The 18,337-nt window shown below is 37.2% G+C and overlaps 1 protein-coding gene across 13 annotated transcripts in view; it reads left to right on the top strand.

Moving 5' to 3' along the window:
• The window catches only part of MEIS2 (Meis homeobox 2), a 325,597-nt gene that overhangs the window by 211,516 nt on the left and 95,744 nt on the right, over nt 1–18,337 (top strand). For all 13 annotated transcript variants that reach the window (XM_044075970.1, XM_044075978.1, XM_044075961.1 and 10 more), the window contains one exon: nt 4,319–4,395. In XM_044075970.1, coding sequence (XP_043931905.1) covers nt 4,319–4,395 — 77 coding nt within the window. The remainder of the gene's footprint in view (nt 1–4,318; nt 4,396–18,337) is intronic.

Raw genomic sequence — 18,337 nt, 5'->3', positions numbered from 1 at the left:
TGAAAAAATAAGGTGGCACTGTGCCAGATCTCTTTTAGGAACTACAGACCACTTCATGGCATAAAAGTTTATGAACAGCATTTGCAAACATACCACAGGACAGTGTTTGAACAGATGCTCTTCATATTAGCATGGTGGTCTGTTAGCTGAAAGGTACTGCTGTCCATAGTGAAAACTATGTGATCATGAAGATGTCACAGTTGGTATGCTTGGGCTGTGATACCGTTTTCCTAAATTATGTATTTTATGTTTGTTGGTTTACTATGAATAGGACAGCCAGGGTATATGCAACTGGGTCTATGTTTGGCTATCAAAAAAATACAAAATCGAACGGCTGTACATCAAACATTAGTCAATAAACACAGTTTTAACAAACAGCCATGTCTTCAAAAATAAAGTCATCAAATGTCCATGGTTGTCCAACATAAAGAACTGCGATCTACTGCTAGTTTACCAGTAACTTAGCTTTAAATGAACCCGCCCTTTCCCCAATTTAGTGTGGCCTTGAAGCTGGTATATATAATTAGCTTGGGTGTGGAGGGCACAGCCCCCCCCCCCCCACAGCAGAAGGATTCAGTGAACACAAAAAAATACTTATGTGGGGGGCTTCACCTCAGCACCCCCTATTTGGGGTGGCTGCACCCCTCACACCTTCACTAATTATATATACCAACTTTGAGGTTGCATTAAATTGGGGAAAGGGCAGTTTCTGTTAAAGTAAAGCTACTGGGAAGCTAGTAGTAGATCATGGTTCCTTTATGTTGGCCAACTATGCCTATTCAATATATTTTCAAAGACATGCTTGTCCATTAAAAGTGCTTTTTGCTGAGTAATGTTCGATGTACAACCATTGGATTTAATATTTTTTTGATGGCTGAACATAGACCTGATGAAATCATGTAGCCTTTCATTTGCTTAGTCTCCCAATCTCCTACTCTAGCACCAACAAACATGATTTTTTTCCGGCTGTACTGGGATTTTTCTGATGCCACATTCAAGAAGCGAATTTCATATATGCACAGATGCTGAACAGATACAGAAACACTGCACATTTGTTTAAAAATGCACAGGATTGTGTGCCTGGAGATGAATTCAAAATAGAAAACAAACAAAAAAAATTAGAAGATAACTTTAAAACAATTCTGAGCAGTATTCTCATCCCGTTAAAATTTTCATTCAGAGTTGTTCTTTTAAAACTCACCAGTTTTCTTGATGAGTCATCATTCTTGGTTTGTATAGGTCATTAATTTTCTCCATCCCCATGCAGAGAAGAGAGGGCAATTATACTGTTTGGGCAAATGAGGGTGTTAGAAGTATTCATCAGTGCACCTGACAGCAAAGGATTGATCACCATGAATGCCAATAGCAAGACACATTTGTGTGTGTGTATATATATATATATATATATATATATATATATATATATATATATATATATATATAAGTGTGTGTGTGTGTGTATTGGAAATGCACTCAGTCAAGTAGCATAACGCCGAAAGTATACTATCAAAGAGGCTCAAAATCAAAATCTACCATAGCGAAGAATGTCCGAATGGTACATGCAGTTCAGCGGGCACATTTTCAAAACAGCTAATACGGAACACTTGACTTTAAGTTTGAGACTATTCATTTTTCCCATTATATTTCAACAACATGATGCATGATGACTCGACTGAGTGCGTTTCCAAATTATAAACCTATATATATATATATATATATATATATATATATATATATATATATATATATTCAGCATGCAAAGTAAAATGGGGAGACAGAGAGAGAGAGAGCCTTCTGCAATTAAACCCTTCCTTACCCCCTCAGCCAGAAAAACTATTACCCAAACCCACCTGATTTCCACCCTTTTCTATGCCTCTGCTGTATTTACTAACCTATCTAAAAATAACATCTCCAAACGTTCTACCTGCTGTAATAGCATAGCTAGATTCGTCACATCCTCTCCCTTTAAAACTCACCACTGCCTTAACCTTAAACAACTAGGATGGCTAGAAATACAGAACCATTTACTCTATCAACAGTTACTGATCTCCCAAAAGATCCTATACCACCCCAATGACACCCCCCATCTTCACTAATCTGATTTCTCCATATAAAAATCTGGCTACACTACGTTCAGCAAATAAACTCCTTGTTGCCTCAATTCAATCTAACAACAAAGCTGGTGATTCACTTTTCTCAAATACTATAGGAAAAAACTGGAATCAGCTCCCTCCTGAACTATCTACCCTAGCATCCACCTCTCAATTTAAAAAACACATTAAAGAACATCTGAAAACTCAGTGGCTCTGTCCTTGTGCTAACCCTGACTGAAACTTTTATTTCCCTCCAGCTCATATCCTTCCCCTCACCCCCATCTTTTCCCTCCAAATCTAGTTACTTCTCTTTTGCTTTCCTCTTAGTAATACAATTTAATTTAAGGACTTTACTCTTTCTACCACATACCCTTTTTGTTTCTTATATACTTGCTTATTTATATTTAGTTTAAATTTTAGCATAATGACTATAGTCTTCATTTTTATAACTATATTTCCTTTTTTTAGTTTATTTGACTTAGTTATACATTTTTTAAACTGTGTTATTGTTTTTGCTAGGAGCTTTTCTCCCCGGGCCTCTACTGAAAATGGACATATATCCAGCTAGACTAGCCCGGTCAACAAATGTAAAATAAATAAAATAAATAAATAAAATTGCTTTCTGAAGAGAGTTTAAGGCCAAGACAAAGAAGTGACACCAGATGACATTCAGAAAAAACACATATTTTCATTCTTTCCTTAACCCACATTTAGGCAACATCATCACTGTCCCTTGTTAACATCTTTGGAATACTATATGCTTGCCTTCTATATCAAAACAAATCATACTTTCTCTTGTTTTGTATGGTTACTTTTATTTTCCTTGTGTTTAACATTTATTGAAAGGAACCTGTTTCAGTGATGTATGTTATGAATTCAAGTTGTGCATTGTAAATACTGAATTCTAACCTGTAGAGGAAGGTGTCTGACACTCTGCATGTGGCAAGTAGTTTGCATACCAAGTGTTAAGAAAAAGTTAAATTCAGACCCTTTCCACATCGTTTATCTGGGTTATGAAGCCTTTTTCCCTCTCAGATAACTGTTCTCAGGTGTGTGCTCCCATATGGCAGGTGACTTCCTTCCAAATCCACAGGAACCTGCTGTGCATCAGAGGTGTTCAGATGATACTGTCAGTAAAAAATCCATGGTGCAGAAACACGTCAAGGTATATAGATCACCTTGTTGAGCTGCGGTGTCTGCTTAGATGGGATACGTGCAATGGAGGGTAACGAAGCAGAGCTCACATTGACTTGAGTTGATAGATACTGGGACTCTTATTAATCCCTAGTGGCTGAAGGCAGGAATGTGGTTCTGGGTAACAAAAAGTTTCTGTATAATGTTGCCCATTTCAAAAGCGAACTTTTATTCTGTACCCAGCACAAGTAATTAAAGTGGTTGCAGCAGATGTATTATTGTGTTATGTAAAGAATGGATAATACAAACTGTTTCTGGAAAATTTATAAATTCAAATACATAACGCATCAGCAGCACAGATCTGCTTTTTGATGTTTATATTATACTTTTTTACTGTTTAATGTCAGATCTGTGTGTGTGTGTGTGTGTGTGTGTGTGTGTGTGTGTGTGTGTGTGTGTGTGTGTGTGTGTGTGTGTGTGTGTGTCTGTCTTTTTGTATCTCTTCGTATTTTGCAGGTTACTCAGTTTTAAGTTAGCACATTTGTGAAATGGATCAAAGAGAGTTAACGCTGTAAGGTTCTAATGTGCTTCATCTTACAGTCCTGGGTTTGATTCCCTGATTTTCTTCTTGCATAACCTGTCATTCTGAGAAAGTCATTTAACCTAATGATTGCACATGACCTTACCCTGGTAAAAGCCAAATGTGCCATATATGGTCTGCCCATTTAACAAATTAATTAAAAGCTAATATTTTGAAACACATTACAACCTAAATTCATTCTGTTTCATACACTACTCATGCTCACTACACTACAGGACTGTGTATTTCCAGTGAAATTCACCCTGGGGATCACGTCAGTCACCCTGCTAGAAAGGGGTCCAGGAAAGTAAATAGTGTGGGAAGAAATAGTCAAGGAATTGTTATGGTTAGGCTTGTATAGGCCCTAGGGCCGATAGCCTAGCACCAACCTATAAACTTATGAATAGGGCAGACATGTTTCAAGTTTTGCTGTTTTTGTGACCTCTGTCATTACATTCTTGACTTGCTGTTATTAAAATTACATTTCAATGTTTGTGTTTCATTTTTATAGCACCCGTACCCTTCAGAGGAGCAGAAGAAACAGTTAGCTCAAGACACAGGGCTCACAATTTTGCAAGTAAACAACTGGTAAGAATCTGTATTAAATTCACTATTGGCTGCCTTTGCACACCAAATGGTTTCCATTCATGCAACACCTTTAATGAAGAGACAATGCTTTTGAATGTTTGAGGTATTCGTTTCCTCTTGCCATGGTAATAGACACCTGACAGAAAAGCCTATATATTTTTTATTTATTGTGTGTGTGTGTGTGTGTGTGTGTGTGTGTGTGTGTGTGTGTGTGTGTGTGTGTGGTTTACAGTGTTATTAGAAGAAATGTTTTTGTGCAAAAATATGAAATTCATTCACACAGTGTGCCTATCTACTCCCACAAAATGTGTGTGTGTGTGTGTGTGTGTGTGTGTGTGTGTGTGTGTAATATATATATATATATATATATATATATATATATATATATATATATATATATATACATATATATACATACACATACGTATGTATATACAGACATACACACACACACACACAAAATGTTATACTTAGTTGATGTGCTGGCTTAATGCAGTAGTTGCCCTATCTTCCTTTTGTACACAGCTTAGCAGATATTGTAGGAGGGTGGGGACTGGTGGATTAAATGAAATGATCACAGTGGCCAAGAAATGATACAAGAATTACTTATCAAAATACTGGCCCAGGTTTTATCAGCAGCAGCTTAATTTTGTTCAGTACATTCTCAGGGTGATGTTCAGATTAATTGAGCTGACAGTTTCCTTTCAAAATTCAGGGAAAGTATTTGCACGGATTTCAGGCCTTATACAAACTTAATTACATGGAACCCCATTTTATCATTCTAATTCCATGTAGCGGAGGTTGTATTTACAAATGAGAAGTCTCTCCCTTTATTCACAGCTTTTCTTAATATATTTATCAAAGCTGGTTCATTTACAAAGTGCTCTATCTGTGGGATACAGGCAGGCAGACATTAACAAAGCTTTTAGGTTTATCAGGCTGGCTGGCTGATGAGTTACCTGTGGGTCAATTGATTTTGTGGTTCTGTGATTCATTTTTTTCTCATTTTTCTAGGATCACAATGAGAGACATGCTTGGAGAATTAGCCAGTTTGTCTGCCTTATCTGTCAGGCAATTTTTTTTTTTCCAGAGAAGTCAAGCTACTTAAATTGGCCACAGGAACTGCCGTTATCTGACTTTAATGCACCCTATAGTGTGTATAGCATTTCAATTACACCCAGTAACCAAAGCTTAGCTGTAGCCTTTTTCATGCCTGGTGCTGTACAGAAAGTGATGCGCCTACCTACAGAAGCAGAAAATTGAGTTGCCTTGCTTCTGTCAGGGTGATTAATGCAGAAATAAACTGTTAACCTGAATGAAAGGGGAAAATATACACAATACAGAGGCTGATATTCAGTTGAATTTTCTTCTAAAGCTTGAGAATAAGTGTATTTTAAAATACTCCCTTTGATTTCAAGTTAATGGGACATCCTTGGAAATTCCCTTTGGGGTCCAAGAAGCTTGCTGCCCTTAGAATGATGCAGTGCTTTGAAATGGGCTTTCATTCTATTTTCATCTCTTCGAGTGAAGGCTACTACACCGTAGACTCAGAAAATCCAGCTAAGACAGTAACAGTCTACTGCCTACATCATTATATCACACAGAAGGCTTCCCTTCCATAAGGCATGCTATAATGCAGAGGACGGTCAGAAATGATGAATACGATTTGTATTTTAAGACCGGTTCTACCATAGGAATACAGTAGTTTATCTCTTGCTTACATGGAATCCATATGCAAATTACATTTGCTGTGACTCATGCTAATTTTGTTGTAATAGGCTTAAGTCAAGATCATAAATGGAAGATAAAGAATATACATGGACAGCCCTCTAACACACACACACACACACACACACACACACACACACACACACACACACATTGTCACAGTAACCTGAAACCAATAAGTTATGTATTTGCATAATGTAAGCAGAATTAAAAAACATTATCATTAACAAATTTTAACTCATAAGAAGAGAAAAATCTGTTAAAGAAGGTTTCAGTTCAATATTTCAGTTTTGGATAAGCTGTCTGTGAAATATTAGCTGCAATGGCTTTGGGGGCCAGATAGAACATCAAATATTCCACTTGGAATATATAATGGTTTTGCTGTTAAACTGATTAGAATTCATGTTGGCTGAGACATTAAATGACTAATTGCATGTTCAACTGATGATTCATCATAATCTAAAACCGGGTTTATAATGAAATATTTAATACTTACATACAGCTCTTCAGTTTCATGTAGGGAAGCAACTCCACATGCTAATGGAACACTGTCACCTTTATGAGCCTACGTGGTTGAGCCCTAATCTGTAAAGACAAAATGTAGGCATTTGATTTTATACTATGTTCTTATGTTGAACATAGTATAATATCAAATGCCTACATTTTGTCTTTACAGATTAGGGCTCAACCACGTAGGCTCATAAAGGTGACAGTGTTCGTATGTTGACTGCGGTGGTGGTGCTGCGGTAGCGTTGTCGCCTCACAGTAAGATGTCCTGTTCGATTCTCAGCTAGAGCGTCTTTTGTGTGAAGACATGCGTGAATGGGCGTACCTTCGTTGAAGGTTGTGCGTCTGGGCCGGCAACTCGGCACGTAAAAATCTACTGCCAATCATTAGTGGACCGGAGTTCCGCTGTGGCGACCCTTAACCAGGAAAAGACAAAAGACAAACAACAACAACAACTATGTTCTTATGTTGAACACCCATATTGCATTGCACATTCAAAGAAAGAGAAGAGAGGATGAAATGTAGTCTTGCCAGACCAGCAAGGATGGCTTCTGCCACCCCCATAGAGCAACATTCACTGACACTTTTAATACCACTAGACTGTGATGCAAATCGTAAGAGGTGTCATTATGATAACATCAGAGGTTGAAGCAGAACAGAAGGAGGTGCCCAAAGGGGTGCATTTGTAAAGCGCTGCATGAGATAAAGGCCAATAAACAATAATGTTAAGGAAAGAACGGGAAGGAGTAAGTAAAAATACTCCTCTCTGCTGTCAGGTTGGGTGTGAAATAAAGCAAGTCTACTTTTTCAATTATGCTGAGATGATTTCCTCATAGTGTTTAACTTCCATATGTTAAAAACAGAGGTGCAATTGCATTTCCTAGATACATCACAGCTATCACTATTAGTCGTAGCATGTCTTCCATCAGCTTAATTTACTGATCTGAGACAATAGAGTCCTATTAAGTATGGAGCTGTGATGAAAACACATAGGTAGTCCAAAATACAATGGGGGTCTGTCAGGTATGATATTAAGGCCTAACTTGTAGAATCATTATAGTAAACAGCTGGACTGATGCTCATTTAAAGAGAAGAGACCAGAGAAAGTAAAGTTAACAGAAGAAACTCACAGCTGTTTGTGACTACTGAATTAAGTTGCAGTCCTGCTAGATATTGGTTGTTTTTGTTCTGTCATCCCTAGACATATGTTTGTTTCTGTCAGGAGCTCTTTATAAAGAAAAATAACATTCATCCAAACCCGCTGCTGCAACCTTATATAGCAACTATTCCTTGTAAGTGTATTAATGCAGTTCTATCTCAAATATAAAATAAATTACTTTTAATGTAATAAAATGAGCAGATACTAAAGGAGTGTGCAATAGTAAAACAAAATTCCAATTTGCAAAGTGAGCTACTCTTCATTGCATGAGTGTCAGTGACCGAATCAATTTTAACTGCTTCCTTTATTTGATGCTGGCAAATTAATGGCTAGTGACAGTGAGAGAGAGGCAGTGTCTTCCATTTCCAGCAGCCCCAAGAGAGCATGTCCTGAATCATTGCTTTACCTTACTATACAATCAGAGCTGGAAGAAGGCTTAAGAAACGTCATTGTATTATCAGAAAGCAGTGTATGTTCTTACCACCACTGCCAAATGCAAAGACAGCATTTACAGGTGTTTCACCTGAACAATCATTGTTTGAAGCTAGCAAACAAAAGGAAAATAAGTTATGGGTGTAAACACAGTGACATTAGCAGTGGTTGGAAAAGCATACATGAATTACATTTGTCCCTTTAGTACAGATGTGGCATTTGGTATTGTATTTCTTAGTATATTGCAATAAACTGATGGTCTGTTTTAATGATATGTAACTTTCTATGGTTTCAGTCGTAACTTAAAGGACAGTGATCAAGTCTGTAATCATTACTAACTTGTAATGTGTTTGAGACATGGATGTCAAGAAATTCACCTCAAGACTGTGCAAAGAGAAGCTCCAGATATGAATGTTGTCATCCATGTTGAGAACATACAACAAGTAGCTATCATCGGAGAAACACAATCACAGTTCTTTGTTGTATATTTTGCTTTAGCTGCTATAATGTATTAGTTACAGGGAAAAAACTATAAGATTATCAAGTGTTTTACATGCTTGAAAGCTGTAACACAGTTCAGTCTTAAAAACTGTTAACTGCTTCACTTTATCACAGTATTTTTTTAATGGTTTTGTATATGACAGCAAGAAGTATATTACCACATAAGAGCTTGATATGGCAGCTTTGATCAGTCTACTACCCCAGTAAACAAATGTAAAGTAAAAATAAAATAACATGGAACTGATGGCACAGCTGTGCTACCAGGAGGGACCTTATCATTTTTTCATTGCAGAAGTGGGCATCACTGTACATTGAGGTCTGTGGCAGGTCTGTGTCACATAGTGCAACCTCCAGTATATGATAAATGGATTTTATATGAAGCCAGAGCTTGGTCAGTGATAGTGTAAAGTACACAGAAGCAAAGAGATCTGTAAAAAGATACATATAAGTATATATGCATGTTAATATTTATATATATGTTATTTTACATATTTTGTATCTATGTATATGTGTGTGTGTGTGTGGTGTGTGTGTGTGTGTGTGTGTGTGTGTGTGTATATATATATATATATATATATATATATATATATATATACACACATATATACATACATATACATTTTATATATATATATATATATATATATATATATATATATATATATATATATATATATATATATATGTGTGTGTGTGTGTGTGTGTGTGAGAGAGACATCCATCTTATTAGTGGCTATTTAGTCGACTGCTAAAAAACTAGGTCCAGCACTTTAAGTAAAGTCCTAGCTATTGTATCAGAGGCTATGTAGTAAGTTGCAAAATGTGGGGTTCCAGCAGCCGACACCATCAAATTGACAACACTGCTGAGTCCCAATACAATTTATTTATTTTTTTATTTATCTGTTGTTGACCAGATTAGTCCCACTGGGCTAATGGACATTTTTCAATGGAGACCCAAGGTGGCATTTGTACTTCTAGGGGAAACTTAGCCAGATTATCAAGGACCTTCCCTTACTCTTTTCAGTAAGTACCATGTGATCTTTTACATCCACCTGAGCTACCATCATCTCAAACAAGTGGGACCGTGGTTTAGTATCTCAGTTAAAGGACAACACACAGAGGTGTGCAGCACCCCCTTATGTTGCACTGCAGTGTCAACAATCCATCTCCCTGGTGTGGGAATAAAACCCACAGCCTTCTGCACCAAAAAATGAGTGTGCTACCTTTTCCACGAGTGAGTGTGCTAAGCTTCTGACACTATTCCTACACCATAATCAATGACAGCAAAGAAAATATATTTCAAATCAAGCATTTTATAAAAGGGAGTCCTGTGTGTGTTTGGGGGGGGGGGTGATACCCATACCCCATGCTTAATTATACCACTTCTGAGTTTACACAATTGTGGGAAAAAGGGAAACAGTCTAAATTCTCTGTTAAGTCTCTATACCTAATCATCCTGACTTAGTATATATATATGACAACAAACAAGACTCTCAGCGAGACGTAATTAAGTCTCTATATAACATATTTTTCCTCTGTGTATAATCATGCCATCTTAGTACAAATATTACACAATAAACAGGACTTTCAATGAGATGTATCAGAGTAATCAAAGTATTGCCGCTCACTGAATAGTCTTTAGACTAAATAAAAAAAAATGAAATTCACAATGAACTCAAATGATGTAATCAGACTAAACTCCTGGTATGTTTTTTTTTTTCATTTCTGCTTTATCTTTTTCTTGAATAAACAATCATCCGAATTATTTATAAAAATAAAAATGTTGCAGTCCTTAGAAAAAAAGATGTGACTTCATATCCTGTTCACATATCTTCCAAGTAATTGTTGTTCTTAGAGCCAAATGTTCTTATACAAAAAAATATTTTACTTGTGATTATCATCCAGGGAATTGGTGCAGAGCTTGTCTCCAGTGTATTTTCCAAAGCAGGATATCAAACGCAGCATATTTCTGGGTGTGTGCTAGGAATAGTATGCAAATTAAAAAGTAAAGGGTACAGTGTGGACTTCCTCAGAGTCAGTGGTGATGCAAGTAGCTAGGGAAAAACAGGGAGTAGGACTCAGATGTCCAGGATTAGCAACAGATTGAAGTAACCTGTTGACAAAGTTATGGAAACAGAATATTGGCAAAAGTCAAGCACAGAGGAGTGCTAAGACATTCTTGAAAGTGGTCCAATGTGGACCACTGCCAAAAAGTCTGGAAAGATGCCACAAGAAAGACCAGACTGCTTTCTAGTCCAGCCTTATATCTTTGAGCTGTGATGGTTTATGTGGCCTGTAGCTCAGAGGAAAGTACATTCTAGGTAGAGTTAAGTCCCCAAATGTTTGCCCAAAAGAGAGACAAATATATGGACTTAAAGCTAATGCTGTTTGGGGCTGCAGTACTGATGGGATAAATGGCCAAAAGAAGGAACAGCACTTTTGTTGAAATACAACTCTACAAATACAACTCTACAAATACAACTCTACAAATACAACTCTACTTCTGCTTTGAATAACCACAGAGCTTTGTCAATTAGTCTGTAACCTCATAGCTGTGGGTCAGGGGAACAGTCCAAACTAATATGCGGTTTATGGCTAGCCTTTTTGCCTCTTAACAAATAACAATATTTGCAGCCAGGATTTGTTTGCTCAGGTGGTCACCTGAAATTCTTCCTTGAGTTTCAGTAGCTGAAAATAGTCTATGGTTCAATGCATTCTCAGCTAGTTAGAGAAGATGTCACTTAACTGTAAAACAGTAGCTTTTGACATGATGAGCGATCCTTTAGATGTTCACTATACGCACAACTTTCAGATTGTACACAAGACAGAATTATTCTTTTGTACATACTAGGATATTCACTATTAATTCAGTAATTGTTACAGTAATGGAGACCACTTTTCTTTTATCCTGTTGTAGTGATATATATTTTTTATATTTATCTGCTCTTATCAGGTTTTATTTTTTTCTTGTGCTATCATCTCAGTCCCGTACCAAACATGGTTATTTTGTATGCTATCTTTTTAGGATTTCTTAGAGTTTAACACTTTAGTAACAGCATTAGGGTAGCCAGTTTTGTTACTAACATCTGGGAGAGGGGTTGCAACTACAAAGAATTCAGTCATAGCAGTGTTAACTAGAATAATGCTACAGCCCCATCCTTTTTCATTGCTGTTTGCTGCATGTTTCACTATGTCTTGGCTTTGCTTTTTACTTAGTCATGTTTGCCTGATATCTTTGTTTATCCACTTTGGTAAGGTGATATCAGCAACTGCATTGAGTGTCTATATATATTAATCACCGTCTCTGTTCCAACCCAGCAGTCATTTGGTCTTAGTTGATCCATACCTTCCTTTATCCATAGCAATTTGTTGTCTTCTTTCCTGCTCTCCTAGAAATTATATCTGCACAGTACAAAGCAAAATACAAATGTATTGATCTGTTTCAGGATTTCTGAACTAGCTAAAGGGGGTGAGATGGGGAGAGAGGGAGGGTTACAATGAAAGAGGATAAAAATGCAAGCAGGAGGAAATCAGAAAGAGAAAGAGAGCGAGCTCATGAAAAGAGTTTAATTAGAAACTGTTAAGTTTACCAAGTCCTCAAATTAATATTAATTTTGTATTGTTTGACCATAATTTTGGAAGCAATTCGGTAGGACAAGGTTTCAGGTTTGGTGTGTTATTTTTATACCTGTATTAATGTATGGCTAAAGGTTGGTTACTAAACCCCATTATGAATTTTCATATCTGTTTATTGTAAACCTGTAATACCCAGTTACAATACCCAGACAGTTATATAATTTATTACTGACACCATTTTTAGTAACATAGAAAAAAGAATATATTCACTGCTGCAGTATTTCTGGATATATGTAGAACCTTTGAAACATTTGGCAACTACTTGCGTATTGCAAAGCCACAAAACGCAGGATATGGGGAAGAAACCTCTGAAGGATTACCCAGCTACTGATCTGGGTTGTACCTTTACCATTAAAATGGGTGATTCACACTCTGAAAAGCAGAAGATTAATGCAGAGGTTCTCGGAGGCTTAGGTTTAGGCCCTGTCTTCTTCTTCTTCTTCATAAAGATTTGCTACTTTCCCTATGATGTTCTTTGGTCCTAAACAGAAGCTTCTGCCAAAGAAGCCTCTCATAACTAAAGAACTGGGAGATACATGTATATCCCAAGTCATCATCATCATCATCATCCCCCTTTTTCCATTATTAACACGGGGTTGGGATATTGCCTCAAATGACGCCATCTCTTGCAACTCAATGCCACTCTCCTACCTCTTTTGACAATCATGCCTGACTGTCGTGCATCTTTTCTTACACAGTCCAGCCATCCATCCATTCATGCATCCATCCATCCCTTTGCTGGATGCTTTACTTTCCTCTTGCTGTCTTCCTTTCTTTCCCAAATCTTCTTCACCAGATTGCCTTCTGCTTTGCTGCACATATGCCCTTACCACCATAATATGTTCTCTTTGACCTTCTCCGCAATTGGAGCTGTATTGGCTTCTGCTATGATGTCCTCATTTGTTTATCTGTCTGTCTCGGTATGCATACTACCATCCATGATGTGTGCGTTTCTGGTGTTTGGTGTTATTGATTTATTTATTTTGATTTACATGTTTTTTTGTTTGTTTTTTTATTTTCCTAGTATGTGTTTCGTGGTTGCCCCTAGTTTTCAAGATGGTGGCAGTCTGTTGGATTTTGAAGTCTATGTGAGAGAAGAGAACTGTAACTAAATGTGAGGTCTAGTTGGCATTGAACTAATTTTCTAACATGTGTTAGAACAGATGTAATGCACAGGCAACAATTTAATTGGTCAGTGTTCCTTACTCATTTTTAGATAGATTTAATGTTGGACACAACCCTTTATTTAAAATCCTCACCCACCCTATGTCAGCTTAGGCTTTCCTACACACTGTCCATAACTCTGGAAGCAAAGGAGATTATTCCAATAAGTGTGTCTGTCATAAGATGGCTATATTTCTCTCCCTTTCCTTACATTTCATTACTATCAAATACACAACTTCTAGGCCCTAAATAAAATGTTTCATTTCCCTTTTCTAAGCACAAAAGCATTGCTGCTTATCCTTGCAAAGGGCTGTTTGTGTACCTGTTTCAGAAAGGGACACTCCCATTCTAAATTAACTTTCCTTTAAAGTATTACATCTGGAACAAAGTCCCTCCAAACCCAAAACTAACAGTTTCTTACATACTTCAGGATTATTTCAGCAATATGCAGTGACCGTAACAACCCAACATTTGGCAGAGCTAAGGAGGACAGACTTCTCAAAAATAGTTCTATCCAAAGCAATTTACCTGTTCACATTAGAAATGAATAAAACTCTTAACATTCAAAAAGAAACTAAAATAAAACCTATATAGCCTGGAAAAATGACACTGACTCACAGACAATGGCTAATTCTTTTTGCGATGCAACAATTCCTCATGCATATTGTACGATAATGTGTGATTTCTAGATCGAAGCTGAATTTTTATTACTTCTTTTAGATCTTTATGATTAATTTATTTTATATGAGTCTTCTGGTTCTATGTACTTTTTCCCCTTTGTCTCTTTATTTGCCTTTGTGGAATATTTGATGTTATGAATGAGTATTTACATTTGTGTGTCTTGTGTTTTTGGCCACAGCTGAAAATGGGTCTCAGGAGCAATTCACTTACCTGGTTAATAAATAATAACTAAATAAATTTGTAATCAACACACTACACAGTGGGGTTCATTTATTTTTGTTTTGTATTAGCACACACAACTAATGTGTGAACAACCTCCTTATCCCTTTCTTACATGTAGCAGGCATTTTTCCATGTATCAGTATACCGTGCAGCAGGATGTGAGGCCCTGCTAGCAAGTATAGGGGTTGGCTTGATTCCAAAATACTTTTCTACATTCATGTAATCCCAACAGTTGTGTGATTTGTTCAGTTCTTGCATCATCATCGTAGCATAAAGTGTAGGTTGAGTTTTATTTTACTCTTGCAACACAAACACTAATTAGTATAGTATTTCCCATCATTTCCAGATGTAGCCAGTCTCTTAAATAAATATTGCATATAAAGGATGTTCCCCAGCTGTGTAGTGTGTCCCTTCCTTCATATGTCTAGATCAAACAGCATTAGTAGCTATACATTCCATGGTGGGTTGTTACTGTATGCAGCTTCAGATGTAACGTTCAATCATATATTTTTTCTCTTGTACTTCACATTCTGCTTTGTTTGAAAAGACAAATGTCTGTGTGTGTGTGTGTGTGTGTGTGTGTGTGTGTGTGTGTGTGTGTGTGTGTGTGTGTGTGTGTGTGTGTGTGTGTGCGTGTGCGTGTGTGTGCGTGTGCGTGTGTATGCGTGTGTGCGTGCATTTGTAGTAGAGCGGCTGACTCAGTGCTTTGTTAAACTTATATGTATACATTTTTTATTACATATTAATTTCTTTAAAAATCTACAAATGATGCTGAAAGACTAAAAAATTTACATTAAGAAATCAGTGAAACAGTAAACTAATCTGGACAGAAAATAAGGAATCAAGAAGACTTTATACTGTTTTGATGTGAAACGCTTAGTAATTCCTGTAAACCTTCATGAGAAGACAGTAATGCTAGTTTACTAACATTTTGAAAATAATAATTTTGTTAGTACTGAGTCTATATGTGAAACCTGAGCTATGTAAAATAAAAAAAAAAATTCAATAAGTAACTTATTAAAATCCATAGACAGTTTATATGACCCTCACACTACTGGGACGATCTGATGTAGAATCCATCTTGTGATATCAGCACCCCCTTGTGTTCTCTGTCAGATTATGGGCTCCTGGCATTTAATAAGCTTCAGGTATGATTTATTGCTTGGCCTTTTGACAGGATCCAAAGACTGAAATGCTATAGCGTTCAGGCAGTCCGCACTGCCTTCATTACATACTGATGCACTGGAAGCATTACATTTAGCTGACTGGATTATGTGCAGAGCTATGTAAGTGGCTTCTCTGTCCCTGTAGCCATGGCTTAGCATGTAATGAAACTGTGGAATAAATTTGCAACATGAGAACACAACAACTCTTTGTAGTTAAGTCCTGATGCATTTTGCTGCAGTCTGCCTCATGGCATAAGAATCAGTGTTTTACTGCATCATTGTTTTATCAGCCTCAGCAGGCACGATGTCAATAAAAGTTCGAGTTCCTCCTAAGTTTCTGATCTCATTTTTTTGGATGGATTTGAGGAACTGATGCTTATATCAGATTGTGACATTAAGGCATGGCTATGCATTTACAAGGAATATTGGAAAGGCAAATATGTAGGTGTAATTGCAGACCTTGTGAGGTCAGAGCCGAGAACATCTTGGCATTTCTGTGTATGGACTGACTGTTAAATTATCAAAAAAACACTTGCAGTTAAAAGTGGCATGAGTACAGGCCATAAATAACATGTTATTAAGTTGCTGACGTGTCAACTCACTGGCTAAAATACCTGCTGCAAATGCAAAATGCTTTGTCATATTATCATTGTGCCCAGTGGTTAGATGCCAAACATATTTTAAATCTCTAGTGGAACAATTTAACCCATAACAGATACACACACACACACACACACACACACACACACACACACACACACACACACACACACTTGCACTCAAAAATGCATATATATGCATGCGCACACACACACACAAGCATGCATGAGTGCATGCACACAGACACATGCATATACACACACATACACACAAGCACGCATATGCACACACATACTCACATGCACACACACACACATACACACAGAAATGTACACAAGGGTGCACATACACTCACACAAACACAAGCGCACATACATGTGAGCACACACGTGCAGACACACACACACACACACACACACACACACACAGAAATGTGCACGGGGTGCACATACACTCACACAAACACAAGCACACACACACACACACATGAGCACACACATGCAGACACACACACACACACACACACACACACACACATACATACACACATGCACACACACATTTTCTGATCAGTCTCTTCATTAGTCCATTTCTGATTATTCTTCTGAAGCTGACAGACCCACTGAGGAGTTATCCAGATTGGATTTTATGCAGTTTATGCCTAATTTATGGACTTTTGAATTTGCATAATCAGAAACGTTCTATAGGATCTAAACACTGCATGCATTGATACTGCAGTAAAAGTTTGTTACTTCTGTGTTCACACAAAATACAGTTTTTCTTTTACTGGAATTTTCCAGGACCAACAAAAAGCATGAAATCATCATAAGGTAAATAAGTACAAAGTTATGTATAATCAGGAATCGAAGTTAAGCATTAAACTGTGGTGGACTCACGTTTCTTATTGTAATAACATCAAAACCTTGTTATGTAAACTAGAGGAAAATACATGAAAAACTAATCATATGTAGCTAAAAATAATGCTACAGAGAAGTCTGCTAATCGTTTACTGTTGCACCATCATCAGTTTTAAGGAATAAGTGCACATCACTGGACATCTGTTGACAGGCAAAAAAGAGAACAAGGAAATTAATATTTTGGGCAGTATTTTACGTGGAAAGAGTGTCACCTACGGACTTAATTGGGCCATTTTAGGTACCATAAAAGACATTCCTCTAGTGTCATGCAACCTGCAGACTGGAGTCTTACCCCATCAATAGCTGTGTGCTATAAGCATGAACCACAATTGAAACTATAAAGCTGGCCCATTGCCACAGATAATGAACCCTCCAAATTCTAGATCTTTGAAAATCTAATTTTAGGGAATGGTTTAGGGATAAGGGGAACTGGCAGGGCTGAGTCTTTTCCCCACCTCATGGGAGAGGGTTCAGCAGCACCTGTATTCAGAAAGGCACTCATCAGAGTCTGGAGGGTTAACTCTGTCCAATAGTCTAGCGTGGGCCTGAAGGTGGTAAGTGGTTAAGGAGGACATACATGGAAGTCTGCATATCAGCATGATGTTATTACATATAATTGTAACAAAAGTAAATAATGTGCAGTTCCTTAACATATTCCCTCAATATATACCCCAAAGCAGCCTAACTGAGAAATGATTGAATAGTTCCAGTTCGCTGTGAATGGAATAGTAGGGAACATTCTCCACAAGAAAATGTGATAGAGAGGCATTATTGTCTCTCACCCCCCCAAAAAAATATATTTAGAAAAATGTGGTTCTTTGTTGCATGAAGAATGTCAGAGTAGAAAAAAGTGGCAAAGGCCTGGCACATCTGTAATTTGGAAAACAGTTTGTAGCTACAAAAGAATTCCTCCAGATGGAAAATTGCCCTTTTATAGATATGTAGCATTCTGCTGTAGCCATAAGCCTTCATTTTTTGTATACATATTTTGCATCTTAGTGATTCACCTTGTAAGCTTTCTGTCTCATAGATCTAAGGCCCAGGGGTCAATCCATAGCTCTAACCTTCCATCTCCAAAATGAGGAACACTAGCTCTCATAATGTGGAACAAATGAGCAAAATGTGGAACACATACTAACAGCTTACTAACAGCTCCAATTTGGAAGGCCATATGATGGTTAAAATATGCTGGTGTTACTTCTAAAAAAGGTCTTTTAATTAATTAATAT

This window comes from Protopterus annectens, chromosome 1.part1 (assembly GCF_019279795.1).
Source record: "Protopterus annectens isolate FY-2018-M chromosome 1.part1, PAN1.0, whole genome shotgun sequence".
Classification (NCBI taxonomy): domain Eukaryota; kingdom Metazoa; phylum Chordata; order Ceratodontiformes; family Protopteridae; genus Protopterus; species Protopterus annectens.
This window is presented reverse-complemented; position numbering and strand designations above follow the sequence as displayed.